The following is a 17,734-nucleotide window of genomic DNA, read 5'->3' on the forward strand; positions in this document are numbered from 1 at the left end:
TGCTAACGTGTTTGGATGTCTATAAGGAAGATTTCAGTGTGAGCTATGTCCGTTGAGAAATATTTGTTTTTAATCATGATGTCAACACAAAGGATGATAAATTGTGATATTTCCAAACCATATTTATTTAAAATAGATAACTATTTTGTTTATGAATGGCAAGGAATTGAAATTACTTTTGTCTGTATGATCTTAAAGTTATTTAAATGCTTTATTTTTTTCCTTTGTCTTTTGAATACCATATCCCCAGGATTAAATATGAAACAGTATCAACAGTATCTCATCATGACTGTTAAGGTATTTGTGTTTTTGGTAAGACCTTTAATAGAAGGAAGTGTCATTTCCAAAGACAGTCTCCTCTGTACTACACACAGCATTGTTATTGTTACTTGTGTATCACAGTTATCTGTATTTCAATTGTACCATTTTTGCACAGAATCTTTGCTTGTCCATTTTAAATCTGTGAACTCATGAACACCAATTCATGCTGTAACACCATGCAATGGTAAGCAATATTATGACTTGGTAGCTGGTAAAGCCCGAGTGAGGCTTTCAGCTCTGTGTGAACACAGAAAAAAACATAGAATCTAATGATAAACAGGATAAGAGTATTCAAAATAATATTATCGTGGTCTATTTTGGTGATATGAAAAATATCGTATCCAGAATTAAGAAAATCTCAGTCGTGGTGAGCTGACAACGTAAATGAACAAAAATATGCAAATAGGTTTTGAGTTTGCATTTTGATTTTCCAGCGGTGCTACCAGACATCGCTCTCTATACCCAAAGCCAATGTTTTGCATGATAAGAGGCACTGAAGGGTCCGGGTCTACTTTACTTTCCTGTATACTCATTTCCATTATTGTGAATTCAAAATCTTTATTTTGAATTGCTGACAAAAATCATTTTATTAATGATTTTCTGTTCATATTTGACAGTACATTTTGATTTCATGTAATATATTTTGTTAAGATTTGTTATATGATTTATATATTTTAACTGTATTACCAGTTGTATTTGCATATGTTGCTACTGAAGAGGTAGGATGCATTTGAAGCTGCAACATGAACTTATGCCAATATCTACAAATTGATAACTGTAAATTAAACTGCTTTCATTTTTTGTTGTATTTTTAATAAAGTGAAATAAAGCTATCTGTGTCAGGACTATTTCTTCCTGAGATCTTACTTCTGCTCGTATATAGCCTACTTTTAAAACGTCAGTGTATTTATGCAAGCTTTTCAGAAGCTATGTATAACTCTAATTCCCTAGATGAAAGTTATGGAATTGGTGTGTGATGAGTTACAGAAAATATTGTGGAATGGTCGGCATCTGTTCACCTTTATCCTGCAGTTAGGTTATACTGCCATCTACTGTCTAAATCTGATGCAGTGGACCAAGAAATCTACCAAGTCATATACAGTACAGTAAAATGAGCTTGGAGACTCAAATTCAGTAAATCATTTTTATTCACAGATTTATTTTTTTGCAGAGTACATTGTTGAAAGTTTGCTTTAACCATAACATTTTTTTTCTTATGACTTGAAATGAAGTGTACTATTGGTATTCATTCTCATTCATAATGTCCTAACATCAATGGGATATGGATGAATATATTACAGCAGTAACATTCTCCAAATGCTCCCACATAGCACTGACATTCCCAGTTGTCTTTCACAAAACAATCGAGAGGCTTTGATTTGATCGCCATTTTGTCAAACTGTAGACAATTTACATTCGTCAGATATTGTCTCTTCTTACCAAGGTTAGTAGAGAGACACAGCCTCGAGGAGGTGAACACATTCAATATAATGACCTGCTTTCCTTGTGCTTTTTTGGCTTGCAGTCACACAGTTAATTGCCATCACCAGATCCCAATCTTTTTATGTCTGAAAGCCCTTTTAGGAAAGAATGTCAGTGGGCTGGGGAAGTTACATTTCTTTTAAAGTACAAAGATACAATTCTCAACTCAGCTGTGGTATGACTGAAACGTGCCTTAATTGAATTGCTTCCAACAAGACACCAACAATAGAAATGGTTTCAAAACTGACAGGTGTAAATCAAACAGGAGAAGACCAATAACTGATGTAGGATGCATATTAACTCGCATGCAGGTTACAGCAGCTGATGAAGGAAAAAACACATTCTTATCTATGAGTAGTTGGAGTATGGTGGACATTGTTTCTGTGAGTAATACATGAACCAATACATGAAGTGGTCAGGACTTACATACAGTAAACAACAGAACTTCTTCTTAGTCATTATTTTGTTTGATCTCATTGCAAAAAAAAAAAAAAAAGTAATGACATACAGTCTATGAAAGAGTATTACTGGACTTTTGGAGCGTACGGGAAGCACTTTGCTGTTGTTTACCATCATGTTTTTTTTATTTATTATTCATTGTGAGGGAGAAAAATCCATGTTATTCAACAACTAATTAATCCAGTGAGATAATTTCCCCTGTCTAATAGAGATGTGTCAGTGAGCTGCCAATAATACTGGCAATAGACCCATCCTCACTCATTCTTACATTAAAGGATGACGTTTTTAATATTGTGCTCATTGGGCCTAATTGCACTTAATCCACATGTGCCAAGGCAAAACAAAACATGCTCCTACAATCAACTACATAGCACTGACATTCATCTGTACCACCGCCCAGTCAAATCCACACTCACAAACATCTAAGAAAACTACTGTTCCACTAATCCTCCTGTCTGTCAGAACAGATTTAAGTTAACTGAACTGCACCATCAACAGCCATACTGTATGTTAGACTCTCTTCAAGAGGCAGGGCTGTGGAAAGACACAACCAGTTATGGTACAGATAATGCTTATAGCAGCATGTCTTGAGACAGTTTCCTAAATGCTCTTTAACAGATTGTGTAAGGTTTATACACCAGCACCAGAACCTCAAGTATTACAGTACAAACATGAGTATCACCGTTAATATTATTGGTTATTGTTGACTGAAATTTACTTGACAAAAACAAGCATGTGTGTGTTTAACTCTGTATGATTAGTAATATGCACTGAACAAATCATATTACCAAACCAGCACTAAAGGTTTCACCATTTTGCATTTCAACTGACAGCTCTACACTTTCCCTTAAACTCAGGTGAAGTGCCTCATGTCGCAGGTTGGCACTCCTACAGTATACAATATTTGCCACTAGAGGGCTCCAGTGTACTGCAATGGACCAGTGCTGGAAATGAGGCCTAAAACATTTGGTGGCATCTTGGAGGGGGGACGGGGGAGGTACTATTTTTTTTGTTTTGCCTCAGCATGCTCTTAATGTATATTCAGGTCAGCACATAGCTGATCCACACCTTACTCTGTACCGGACTCATTTATTCTGTCACCATGAAAGCATGATGACGTTCCAACTCACTGCAGTGGTTACAGGGAAGTGGTGGTCTGTCAGCGTCCAAGTCGTTTGACTGAACCCAGTGTCGGTTCTCAAGCCTTCTTTCCATTTTCCTCTCTCTCTCTCTCTCCCACCGCACCACTCTTCCCTGCATGGAGCTGTGGACGGCGCTGTGGCCACATGTTGGCAGCTAGAAAGGTGAAGTGGGGGAGCGGACGGTGCCAGCCGAGCCCGGGGAAAAGTCCTCAGACTCAGAGGTGAACTCAGCAGGGGAGAGGCCGGGGGCGGCGCTGTGGCCAGGGGCGGTGCTGGCACCCAGGCTCTGCGGGGCACGGGGCGAGGAGGACCTCGCATCCTGGTGGCGTCTGGTTCGGAAGACCTGCTTCTCCTTATCAAGTGGGGTGCTCTGAGGGAGGGTGACACATTGGCAACCATTAGGTTCTCCACAAGGCCACAAAGATGAGGAGAGCGTTCAACTCAGCCGCCGCTGAGGCACTTTGGTGAATATAGATGAACATGCTGTTGTGGCGTCCGTCAGAAAAGCTGCACTTGCCCCTCTACTCCTCTCCAGAATAGCTGACCTCTGCCTGAGACATGACAAACTAGTGCAGTGCCCACAACAAAACCAGAAGCAACAATAATAAGAGGCAATAAAGTCTACACTAACTCAAGTCAAGTTTATTTGTATAGCCCTAATTCACAAGCATGTCTCTGAGGGCTTTACAGAGAATATGTCTAGCTAAGCACTATCAATAAACAGGATTGAACAATCCTATATTTCAGAGAGGGGGGGGGAAGGGAGCGAGAGAAGGGAGAAAACAGGTGGGTAGGGAGCGAGAGAAGAGAGCAGAACAATCAGGGTATACTGGTGCTGGGCTGGGCGATATGGTTGAAATCAATATCACGATAATCATGAGGGTAATTCTCGATACGAATGTATATCACAATATGGTTCATGTAAGCAAAGTCACGTTTAGTAATCAAATTATCATTTTATATTATAATTACCTGGCAATTGTCATATCGTAAGGATATGATACCACTGAAATACAACAAACGATAGTACTGAATTATGCTGATTATAGAGAAACAAATCACACCCAACTGGTGGAGCTGTCAACAAAGCCCTGTTTACTCAATACGCAACATGCATCCTAGAATGCAGTCAGCAGCACGGATGCATTGCTTGCCTATGCACAATGAGTAGACAGTGAACTGCACAACCAGATGAGAGAAGACATGGCCACAGCGATGGTGAGATGAGCAAAGCAGGCAACGTGATTAAATGGTGGTTCTGCTAATGAGGTGGAGAAGGGTGAAGCATGAGTGGACAGAGGTTCAGTCAAGGCCGATGGGTCAGGCCTTCACGGGACGGGGGATGGAGACTGCCAGCATGTTGCCATGGAAGCACCGCATGTTAGCGCTACACTGTGTCATACGTCATACCTTATCCAGTCCAAAGACCCTGACCTCTGCATGGAAAAGTCCTCTGGTCCAGCTGAGCGGAGAGAGATGAGTGCAACTCAGTGGATCACCTTGAACTGACCTCATTTGCACAAAGGCGTTCAGCTCTAAACTTGATAATATAATATAATTAATGGTCTGATGGGAAGGATACAAAAACTGTCAGATAAAATAAGTAATTTCACTGTCAACTGAAGTTCTGTGAAATGTCAGAGAATAATCCAAGAACAAACAAGACTATTGGACAAACAACCAAACAAAAACACTGCATTCAGCTCCTATCCTGATAAGCCTAATGACACTGGGGTAAAAAGTTCTTAAAGTCAAACTCTGTATGTGGTTGCCATATTTTGGGGATGTCTAAGAATCTGCCTTTGCTCTTGTAGTAAATGTTATCCAACGTATGGTAGCTTGAGAGTTCATTCCAACAGTGAACTACAGCTGGGGGATTGGATGCTTTCCAATTTAAAGCTATGCATTTCCTAGCTGCCAACAGGGCAAGATCTATGTATTTACTTTGAATGCATTGTTTTTGTTTGGTTGTTTGTCCAATAGTCTTGTTTGTTCTTGGATTATTGTGTATCTTATGCAGTTTTCTTGTTTTGTTTTGTTGTGTTTTGATGTTCTTTGTGGGGGATATGGGATATGGGATATGATAGTCCATGTATGTCATGTAAATATCTCATGTTCTTTCTTAAAGATACTTTTTTTTTTTTTTTTTTTAACGACTAGTCGACTACTAAGCACAGTGTACTAGTCGACTAGTCTGTGAATGCCCTAGCTCACACACTACAGGGCTCCAGTGTGAGAGATTTATTGCACCAGTGGTCAGAGTAATGTTTGGAGCTTTACGCTCTTAATCAGACTAACCCACCACCTCAATACTGCTGGGCAGCAATCCAACTCTCTGAGCCACCGGGTCAGACTTCTGAAGACAGGTTTTCTCAGAGCTTTTCAGTCTTTCATTTGGGAGATCATTCAAAACATGTATACATGTTTTTGTGTTTGTGTCTGTTGATGGAATTAATTGATTTGTACATTTACTTTCAAAACATGTGATCTTATGTGATTGCACATCTATGTGGACTTGATCTATTTTCGTATATATTTTTGATACAGATTCTTCCATACATTTGCACGTCATTTCAAGGCACAGGTGTTACTGGACTCCCTTGATTTCATCATGTGACTGTATCGTGTATACTGTACATTATCTAAGATGGCGTCTTGCTATGTCACTTAGTTTAGTCTGATGAAGAATGTGAAGATCGAAACGTTACTCTGACCACTGGTGCAATAAATCTCTCACACTGGAGCCCTGCAGTATTTTATTTTAGGAGGTCTGACCCCTGAGGAAAGGTTAGTTGTCTTTCTGGAAAACTGTAAAAAGCTAGTCCAGCTCTGAAATGGCCAAGAAATCATATTTACCTAAATCTATTCATTGTAGAACAATTTACCATATGATCGATAAAGTGGGGCTCCTGACAACGGTGCTGACAGTCCTTCTAAAAGAGAGGAGGATGAGGAGGAGCCAGAGCATACAGAGGAAGACCTGGCAGCAAGAAGCGACTGACAATGAGGTAGAGCTGACATGAGAAAGGTCAATGGAAGACACAGAAACTTGGCTGCTAATTGAGACCACGGAAGATTAAAGAAAGAAAAGCAATAGATTCAAGATATTAATTTGCTATAGACGGTTTTCACCAGAGTGCAACCCCACAGCACTTCCTTTTTATCAGCATTCGGCAAACTGCAGAAATATTCACTCGACATCGTTACTTTTGTTTTCGCCGCTCAGCTGTATAGACGGTTTGCATGGAATGGTCAGTCCTGCACTTGAATGTTTTTTTTTGCTTTTATGTCCATAGCAAACACTGCAACAGGAAGTGAGTGGGGGTTCAATTTAGAATGTTTTTGTTGTCAAGTTAAAACCGTCTATAAAGTTGGCAAAGATAGCTTCAGCTGAATGAAATCAAATGATTTTTAATGAAATTCAAAGGCATCATAAGTGAAGAATATTTACAAGCAAGCACAGAATTTGTGATAAGCTGCAATGAGCTTGGTGCTTGGGAAAGCCAGCATGCATGGAAGAAAAAACAAAGTCCTGCTTAATCAACACACTCGAGAACCCGGGATCTCTGGCATGGCAAACCTATGATTTACCAACCAAGCTAAAATCACAGTGACACAATGATCCAGCTCAGAGACTCTTTATAGCAGAGACCAGCAATAGCAATGGTACAGAGTTTTTCATTTTTTTCAAGCTGTCTGACAGAGTGATGTGTTGGTCGCAGCTTAAAAGAGCCCAAATGTAATCCACTGACCCAGAGCAACATGCAGCGCTACTGTGTGGCGGGGTGCAGGTCACTCCTTACTGTGATAACTGACACTCCTGCTGCGGTGCAGTTCAGCTTGGGCCTGGTGTTGAAGTGCTTCTTGATCTTCCCGGCCACAGGCAGCTGCTGCTCATTCTCTGACACACCTTCATCCTGGAACACGCAGAACCAGGTCACAGCAACTCACCCCACTATGATCACACTGCAACTCACCCCACTATGATCACACTGCAACTCACCCCACTATGATCACACTGCAACTCACCCCACTATGATCACACTGCAACTCACCCCACTATGATCACACTGCAACTCACCCCACTATGATCACACTGCAACTCACCCCACTATGATTGCACTGCAGCTCACCCCACTATGATCACACTGCAACTCACCCCACTATGGTCGCACTGCAACTCACCCCACTATGATCACACTGCAACTCACCCCACTATGATCACACTGCAACTCACCCCACTATGGTCGCACTGCAACTCACCCCACTATGATCACACTGCAACTCACCCCACTATGACCGCACTGCAGCTCACCCCACTATGATCACACTGCAGCTCACCCCACTATGATCACACTGCAACTCACCCCACTATGATCACACTGCAGCTCACCCCACTATGATCACACTGCAACTCACCCCACTATGATCACACTGCAACTCACCCCACTATGATCACACTGCAACTCACCCCACTATGATCACACTGCAGCTCACCCCACTATGATCACACTGCAACTCACCCCACTATGATCACACTGCAGCTCACCCCACTATGATCACACTGCAACTCACCCCACTATGATCGCACTGCAGCTCACCCCACTATGATCACACTGCAACTCACCCCACTATGACACTGCAACTCACCCCACTATGATCGCACTGCAACTCACCCCACTATCATCGCACTGCAACTCACCCCACTATGACACTGCAACTCACCCCACTATGATCGCACTGCAACTCACCCCACTATCATCGCACTGCAACTCACCCCACTATGATCGCACTGCAACTCACCCCACTATGATCGCACTGCAACTCACCCCACTATGATCGCACTGTAACTCACCCCACTATGACACTGCAACTCACCCTACTATGATCGCACTGCAACTCACCCCACTATGATCGCACTGCAACTCACCCCACTATGATCGCACTGCAACTCACCCCACTATGATCGCACTGCAACTCACCCCACTATGATCGCACTGCAACTCACCCCACTATGATCGCACTGTAACTCACCCCACTATGACACTGCAACTCACCCTACACCCCACTATGACACTGCAACTCACCCTACTATGATCGCACTGTAACTCACCCCACTATGACACTGCAACTCACCCTACTATGATCGCACTGCAACTCCCCCCCAATGATCACACTGCAACTCACCTCACTATGATCACACTGCAACTCCCCCCCAATGATCACACTGCACTGCATCTCACCTCACTATGATCACACTGCAGCTCACCCCACTATGATCACACTGCAACTCAACCCACTATGATCACACTGCACTGTAACTCACCCCACTATGATCACACTGCATATCCTTTCATTCTGTTACTCGTATGTGCACAGGTTAACTCTGGTGAAAGCACTGGCTTTGTAATGTTGAACTTACCTTGACCCAGGGATGCTCCAGCACCTGCACAGCTGTGTACCTCTGATCCACCTCTACCTGCAGCATTCCAGTGATGAGCGCCTAGAGACATGTAAGCAGCAGTCAAATACTGCAGCACATCAATGACAGATTCCCGACACGGCAGATAAAGACAGCAACTCCAGCCACTGACCTTGGCAGTGTCAGACACACTGTCCCAGGATGGTACGGGGAAATCAAGCTGGCCCATCGATATCTGGTCAAAGAGCTCCTCTTGATCTTCACCACTACTGGAAAAATAAATAACCAAAAAGGTATTTTATTAAGGAGAAGTATAATATTTATTAAAACAACCTTAACCCTTATGCAAACCAACACAGCACAAGCTAAAAAGATAATGAGATCCAAATATTGCATTTGAAGTTTAATACCATAAGCAGCCACAGGATTAAGCAAGAGCTCTGATATTTTTTGATCAAGTCCCCCCCCTGCCAGTGCAGATGATTATACACACACACACACACACACACACACACACACACACACACACACACACACACACACACACACACACACACACACACACACACACACACACACACACACACACACACACACACAATACTGTAAGTATGGATACAAGATAAAAAGAAATCAATAAGTTTGGCAGTTTTTGCAGTGCAATACCTCAAAGACATAGCGCCGAATACAGAAACACCTACCCACGGAAAGGAGGGAAGCCACACAGCAGTATGTAAGCGATGACACCAGCTGCCCAAATGTCAACCTTGAGGCCGTATCTGCAATTGAAGGAGAACACATCAGGCAGGCCGACAGAAAGACTAATAGCACTCCATCACTGAAGCAGGCCATGTTTCGTGTTGGATTGGGATTATGTCTGATAATGTCTCTCCAACTCACCCTGTCTCAGCAATGATCTCTGGTGCTACATAGGTGGGGGTGCCACACACAGTGTAGAGGGGCCCATTGACCACAGTAGCCAAGCCAAAGTCTCCCAGCTTCAGAGATTTGCTGCCATCTTGGTGCTCAAACACCTGCGTTACAGTCAGACACAATAAGGAGTTGAGAAAGTAGGGCAAAACGCTCTGCACTTCATATTCACATGTGATGAAACAATGCTCCCATTAGTAGCCTCGCCAGTTTACTCGGCTGCAAAAGATGAGCTCTATGTGATGATACATTTAGTCTGGAACCTTTGCAGGGTTCAAAAATAGCAGCGCTTTAGAGCGTGGGGGAAGGATTGTGCAACATCTGCATCTTAGTGAAAACAGACTATTATTGGTGACATTTTACAATAACGTACACAAATAATGTAGTAGTTACTAGTAAACTAATCATTAACTAATAGTTCATGAGTAGCTAATGAATAAATCGTCATTTCCAGTACCTGGAAAGATCTGGTTCAGGTGACATATCAAAGACTGCAGGATACCGTGCGTCCTGCTGGCCAACCTGGTAGCAAATACGACGGAGGCTCGGGTCCGAATCTGACCCGAGGTCCTTTGCCGCATGTCATCCCCTCTCTCTCTATCCTCACCTTTCCTGTCTGCCTACTGTCCTATCTAAATAAAGGCAGAAATGCCCCCCAAAAAATCACCTAAAAAAAAGAAGACTGCAGGATATTTACTGAAGATTTTCAGGCTCTTAAGTCTGGTAAAGAACTTCCTAATGTGAAGCGCAACTTTCTTTTTCAAATCACATACTCATATTCCTCTCTTATCTCCTTCTTGTCAGACCTACTTCAGGTTTAAAGCTACAATATGAAAGCATTGTAAGATGAAGTGGGCTGTAGCTCACTCAGATAAACATGTGGATGTTGTGTGATGTTCAAAGGTAGTTTGTTCAATCCCTGCCTCAGGCACCACACGTGATGCTCTTTTTTTTTATCATCAGCAGTAGTTTGAACACTGATAGAAATAAGCTCTTTATGCTCTGTGTTGTTGTCAGTGTGAACACAGTGTGTAGAATTCAGAAGGTGAACTCTTAACAGTTCATAGCTCACCAGGATGATTCACTGTGTCTGTGTCGCTACCTGACAGGTGGGTTATTGGTTCTATTCCCGATGGAGGAGACATATTACAGCAGAGATGGGAAAAGTACACACTTTCTTTACTTAAGTAGTTAATTGTGTAAAAAAGATTCTGGTAAAAGTACTGATTTAACTAAATTACTCAAGTAAAAGTTAAAAAGTACAGGCTCTGAAATGTACTCAAGTATAAAAGTAAAAAGTATTTTCTGTGCAAGGTGAATAGAAACTCATATTATTCAAATACTATCAAACTTAAAAGATCCCTTCAAAACTTATTTTAAGATGCATAAAGACTATACTTTGATTCATAATTTGTGTATGTTTTCCCCCACAAAAAAGGTGCACATAATGCGTGAAAGCTGTCAATTTTGAAGTCGTGGTTTCGAGCCTCTGTCAGTTTTGAATGGTGACAGCCAGAGCAGAGGAAAGAGTGATTTAAAGCCCTGAGAAAACCTACCTTCAGAAGTCTGGCCTGGTGGCACAGAGACTTGGCTTGCTGCTTACTGTTATTGAGGCCTCACTCATGTTTGAGGTCGTGGGTTCAATCCTCAGTCACTTTTGAATGTCGACAGCCAGAGGAAAGAGTCATTTAAAGCCCTGAGAAAGCCTGCGTTAAGAGCGCAGGTGGCACAGAGAGTTGGCTTGCTGCCCTGCATCATTAAGGCCTCAGTCACGTCACCCTTGAGGATGTAGGTTTGACCCTCACTCATTTTTGAATGGTGACAGCCAGCAGTGTCTTGGTGGCACGCTGTGTATGGCAGTTGCCTGCTGAGGTAAGGCTTGTGAGGTCAAGTCCAGGATGTCCACATATCTTTGGGTAGCAAAAAGACCTAGGCATACAGTAACAACCCATTTTTTGTTTTTATTACACTTCTAATTAATTGAAGATATTAGTTTTAAGACTATCAAAAATAAGAACTAATATCAAGGTCCCTGTCAAGGGACCAGTGGACGGTTAAGGGTTAGCGGGTTAGCGGGGTACAAGGGTTAAAATAAATGTTCTTTAACACTTTCAGTGCCACGGCCCTTGGGCAAAAGGTTGCTTGCTGTGCCACATAGGCCGCAATGCATTTTAAAACAGTCATATAATTTCTTTAATAATTACTATGTAAACACTGAACACGCACAAATAACGATGAGACTCTCTTCTATCACCTGCAAAAAAAAGTTTATTGATCCCATTTTCCGTTCTTTAGTTATGAGCCGGAGAAGATAGCTTGATTGAACGAAAAAAAGAGCTTTTTTTCTACGAGCTGAGATAATGAGCCTTTTGTGAAATTAAACATTTCAAGCACATCACTGACTCTGAAGCTAATTTTCTGATGTAGTCACACCTCAAAAATAATTTCCTTCAATAAAACAGTGAAGGCAAGGGAATTTTGTTTGGAAGAATAATATTTTTAGCTGAAACCAGCAGCGCTGGCGCCTGCATGCGCTGCTGGTTGCAGCTTCTTGCTGATCTTTTGCTGCTGGTGGGCATCGGATATTCTGGCTTGCGTTTGCCAACCCTGTCCTGCTGTCTGGGTCTGTGTTGTGTACTTGGCTCTGCGTGCCCACCTCCCCCCCTCCTCCTCCCCCCCCCCCCCGTTGTGGGAGGAGTATCTCTCTGCTCTGCTGTTTTCTCGTTTTCTCTGCCTGTGCTCAGCACTGAAAAAGTCTGCTAGATCCTGCTTTTTTACAGCCGCGTGTACCAGCTCCCATGCTTCGAGTTGAGAATAATAACAAATCCACGGCTGATCATGTGTTGCAGCGGACACGGAGGCTGTTGCAGCGGACATCGAGGTGCTCAATTGTGATAGCAGATTGGCTGCTGCAGGGGCACAGCTAAACGTTGCTTCAATGAAGCCGCTGCATACGGACGGATGCGATGCGATTTCCTTCCCCCCAATGACTTCTTCTGTGTGTTTCACTCCACGTTCTCTCATCTGGAGAGCGCTGTCGCCACCTAAGGGTTCTGTAAAATAGGTTAGACACATTCAATACCTCTGAATATTGTAAGAGGCGATGTAAGAGGCATAGATCGACACCCCCCCGTCAAAAAAAAAAAATCGAGTTATGACGCCATTTGGCGTCGCTGGCACTGTACGGTAAATTTCTAATGACGCCATATGGCGTCGCTGGCACTGAATGTGTTAATAAACTATACTGCAAAGGAGGGTTCCGACTGCACTGACCATACAGACACAGACCTGCCTGTCTGTTTTACATGTTTTTGGTCCCGCATTGTGAGATTTGTTATGCTTTTGGTCAGTAATGATGTCATAAGGTCCATGACATCATCAGTGATGTCACTCGAGCAATTGTGATGTCATCAGTGATGCGAAGTTGTGCAATTGTGTGCTGCGCATGCCAATAGAGCAGGCGAGGCTACGCAGACGCAGCAGCCGAGCTGCGGGTGAGGCCAAGCTCGGGGCTGCAACCCTAGTCTAGTCTAAAACTATCTCAATAAGACTGCATGATTCTCAGTTTCTAAATTCAAAGCTACTGCAATGATTTGAACCTTGATTTATCTTACATTGTTTCATGTAGGCTAATGGTAACAGAATCCATGGCCATTTTTCCACGTGTTTGCATACCATCAAGGTCCAAAAAGATTCCTCCACAATAATAACAACACAAAGCCACACACCTTTGGCGCAACTGTTCTGCAAAGATTGTTTAAATAATCTGACTGCATCCATCTTTAAGTCAGCGGGCCAGACTTTATAGAATAACACTGTGTTTATCTCTATGGGATTTAGATTGCATAGAGATAAGCAGTTACGGTAGTTACGGTTTTCTTTGACTATGGTATGACTTCCCCGGCCGAGTCATACCAAAGACTATAAAAATGGGACCCATTGCCTCCCTGGTTGGCACTCAGCAGCACTGTTGGGAGTTAAGCTTCTGATTTCTACACACTGTATTCACACTGACAATAACATAGAGCATAAAGAGTGAGACAGGTGAGATTTGTACCAGTGAGTTGAGCTAGAGTCAGGGACTGACTAGCCTCCTTCATCAGCTTATTTCTATCAGTGTTCAAACTACTGGTGATGATAAAGAAGGATCACTGCTGCCTGCAGCTTATAATGTGAGTACTTTTTAAGAAATTGCCTGAGGCTGGGATTGAACCAGCAACCTTTGCATATCACACAACATTCACATGTTTATCTGAGTGAGCTATAATGCACTATCTCTTAAGCTCTTATCATATTTAGTCAACCTCATCCTGATTTTATTTAGTCAAGTTTTCTTCAACTAAGTGTCTAAGTATTTTCATCTCATCTTAGTCAAAGAAAACCATAACTATTCATTAGAATTTCCAAACTTATTGTAAAGATATATTAATCTGTTATTCTGGAATTGTTTTAAGGTTTGAATGTGCAATACAGACACAGATGTTTAACTTCTTCTTCTCTTCTGATTGGATCTCTTCCCAATTCGTCCCTCCCTAACATTTTTAGTCTAGTTTTCACCAGTGAAAATAGGTAGTCGACTAACATTTTTCCTCATAGTTTTCGTCCACGAAATCAACACTGCTATGGATGCATGTCTCCACCTAGTGGTGCACTCCTCTTCCAAACTCACACACACTTTTCCACAACTACACCATGTATCTGAAACAATGTTGTTTACTTACTGTCAATCTCATCAACGTTTCTGAAGACCATCTCCACATGATCCCACTCTATAAAGCTGCATTTCCCAATGAAGGGCTGGCAAACACCACATACTGATACATATTTCAATTCAAATACATGTCACTCTTGTGTTAGAATGAGTAAATGGGCATTGACACTGTTTTTATATAACCCTTGATCAATTCTCATTAATCTTTTATCTTTTCTTTTTTATTTGTCTGTAGGCTACATACGTGCACTGCCAAGAGTAGCGGCAGCATTCTAAACCAGAGACCAGACTATATCAAAAAGATAAACACACAGTGGCGTCTTTCATGCATGCTAGCAAGTGAAACTGCTGTCTGTCTGACCACAGACTGTAGAAAGAGATGCAGGATAGCCAAGCGAATGTCATTGGATGAACGACGCTAGGCCAATCACAGGCAGAGAGGGTGCCTCCAGCCTTTGCCATCATCCGAAAAGAAATATTGCTTCCTGTAGGCACAGGATTTGTTACTTGAACTGAGATAATCTCTCTGCCTGAATTACTGCCACTGCTAAACACTTAACTTGCTACAAAAGCATGCTGGGGGAAATGTGCAAATTCCCTCTCATGGAAGTGGGCGGGCACAGTGGAGAAGTGAGCGGGTACTGCCCCCTAGTGCCCCCTCGTGGTGCCGGGGCTGCACCTGACTTTAGTGTAAATATAATTTAACTTAATTTATTATTTAGTGTTATTTAAAAAAAACTATGATTATCTGCATATTACTCTAATTATAAGTGCAATAAAAAATAAAAAGAAGATTGTTATGCCTATTTCCACTTTTATTCCAATACAAATAACGTTGCTGCCTCAAAAAGGATAGATGAGAGTTCAGTCTGTGTACATCCCAGGTTAGAACTCATAAGCTCTCCTTCTGAAGGCAGCTGACATACACAGTGAACCACAAAGGCACTGCCACTGATGCTATATTTCTCTCTGTATGACTTTTGAAGTGGCTGGCTATAGGTCAAAAGGATATATTTTAGCTTTTAGTCAATTTAGAAATAGTTAAGTAGCTAATCTGTGGGCACTTTCTTCTCTTTCCTCTGGCTGTCCATTCAAAACTGACTGAGACTCGAACCCACGACCTCAAAAGCCATGGTGGGCTCAATGCTACTGGGCAGGAGGGTAACCCTCTGTGCCACCAGGTCAGACCTCTTAAGACTGGTTTTCTCAGTGGTTTTCACTCTTCCCTCTGGCTGTTGCCATTCAAAAGTGAGTGACTGAGGGGTGGGCTGACTGTCTGTAGGAGGCGCTCTGTCACCCAGTGTGTTTCCAGCCATGTTAAAGAGATGGGAGACCAGTTTGCATTTCCCCCCTATCGGGAACCGACACTGAGCCCTTAATGCAGAGAGCTGCTCATCCCGCTGAGCTGTTCCTCAGTGTGGGTGTTAGCATTTGATTTCTCCAAGTTTTCATATTGTTGTGTCAATAAACTCAATTAAGAGGCATATTTTAGCTGGCATTGCGCTTTTTTGTAGGCTATTATATTTTATTTCATATATCATACATGTACATTGTCAATTTAATGCTTTATTTTACAAAGTAGTTTGAACTACTTTTTCTGCGTAGCTTGTAGTTTCCTAAACTACATTTCTCCCAGGGTAGCTTTGCTGTAGTTTCAACTACTTCAATGGTGAAGTAGTTGGTAGCTTCCTAAGCTATGCTTTCAAAGTAGCTTCCCCAACGCTGGTTTAATGAATACTGAATCATTACTTATGTATTACCTGACCATTAGTTACTCTTTTTGTGTACCCTATTGTAAAGTGGTGCATCATACTCAGTAGTTTATGAGTACTGAATCATCACTTAATTATTACCTGTCTATTAGTTGGTATTTTTGTATACCCTATTGTAAGGTGGTGCATCATACTCAGTAGTTTATGAGTACTGAATCATTACTTAATTATTACCTGTCCATTGTTAGTGAAAGTGAAAGATCATATCATTAACAAATAAACACTGACTCCAGGTGAGATTTGAACCCTCAGCCCAAAGATTGTTAAATTGTAAGGCTGGTTCTCTACCATCTGACCTAACGAGCCTGTCGGTACAACCATACTATGCATCTGTAGAGCCGGAGACTAATAGCTTTTGCACACCAAGTCCGTATTTTCGTCCGAAATTGACGCACGAAAAAAGAAAAGAATACGACCTAATTTGTGTCAATCATCACACCGAGTCCGACAATTACGTCCGCCATTTAAGTTTTCGGACGAGGTTCGATTTTCTGCATTTTTTGCATCAGTCAATAGATTTTTGCGAGCTGGGACCTGTCTGTGTTTTCAGATGACGGATTAAAAAACACGCATACGAAAACAATCTGACTCTGTGTGCAAAGACCTTAAGTATTATGTTCTATTCACATACTACTTTCTGTTCAAGTACTTATCATTTTGAAGATATATTCCACCCAAATACTACTTTCTCTCCAAATACTTATATTTGGTATATTCCATCCAAATACTACTTCATGTCCAAGTACTTAGGTATGTTTCAGCCAAATACTACTTCTAAGTACTTGTGTTTTAAAGCACATAATATACCTTCAAAACTATAAGTACTTGGACAGAAAGTAGTATTTGGGTGGAATATACCTTCAAAACTACTTAATACTACCTAATACTTGGTCTCCGGCTCTACAGATCCATAGTATAGCTCTACCGACTAAGTTGTGTTAACAGGCTTGTTAGCTCAGTTGGTAGAGAACCGGACTTATACCCTTTGTGCCTGAGGGTTCACCTGGTACAAGTCTTGAATTTATTACGTATATGATATTTCACTTTATATTAGGGTACACAAAAAGAGTAACTAATGATCAGGTAATGATTAAGTACTCATAAACTACTCAGTATGATGCACCACTTTACAATAGGGTACACAAAATAATAACTTTGTACAGGTAATAATTAAAGTCCCTGGAAACCAAAATCCACAAAAACCTTCTAACTATTAAATGTAGGGTCTTATGTGAGTAATTGTGTGCCTCAGAAAGTAGGAGACATTAGTTTCAACCCAAACCCCCAAAATCGCCACTTTTCTACAAGGTCTGGATTTCCACTTCCTCATTGAAGAGAGCGGTGCGCATAGTGCTAAAATTAATGATGTTATCACGTCATAATATTTAATCGAATCACACACACGCACGCACGCGCACACACACACACACACACACAGTAGCGCTGTGCACACGCAGCGGCAGAGTCTCTCTTCCTCTCTGTCAGTATGCGCCGA

The 17,734-nt window shown here is 41.9% G+C and overlaps 1 protein-coding gene across 5 annotated transcripts in view; it reads right to left on the minus strand.

The window, feature by feature from the left end:
• Positions 1-3,558: 3,558 nt before the first annotated feature.
• The window catches only part of dclk1b (doublecortin-like kinase 1b), a gene marked incomplete at both ends in the record, with an annotated part of 33,581 nt that continues 19,405 nt past the window's right edge, over positions 3,559-17,734 (minus strand). For 4 of the 5 annotated variants that reach the window (XM_083636355.1, XM_083636353.1, XM_083636351.1 and 1 more), the window contains 6 exons: positions 3,559-3,774; positions 7,208-7,321; positions 8,827-8,907; positions 8,999-9,095; positions 9,528-9,605; positions 9,727-9,860. In XM_083636355.1, coding sequence (XP_083492481.1) covers positions 3,559-3,774; positions 7,208-7,321; positions 8,827-8,907; positions 8,999-9,095; positions 9,528-9,605; positions 9,727-9,860 — 720 coding nt within the window. The remainder of the gene's footprint in view (positions 3,775-7,207; positions 7,322-8,826; positions 8,908-8,998; positions 9,096-9,527; positions 9,606-9,726; positions 9,861-17,734) is intronic. The other variant, XM_083636354.1, reaches the window with a different exon arrangement.

This window comes from Poromitra crassiceps (assembly GCF_964638095.1).
Source record: "Poromitra crassiceps genome assembly, chromosome: 5".
NCBI lineage: Eukaryota > Metazoa > Chordata > Actinopteri > Beryciformes > Melamphaidae > Poromitra > Poromitra crassiceps.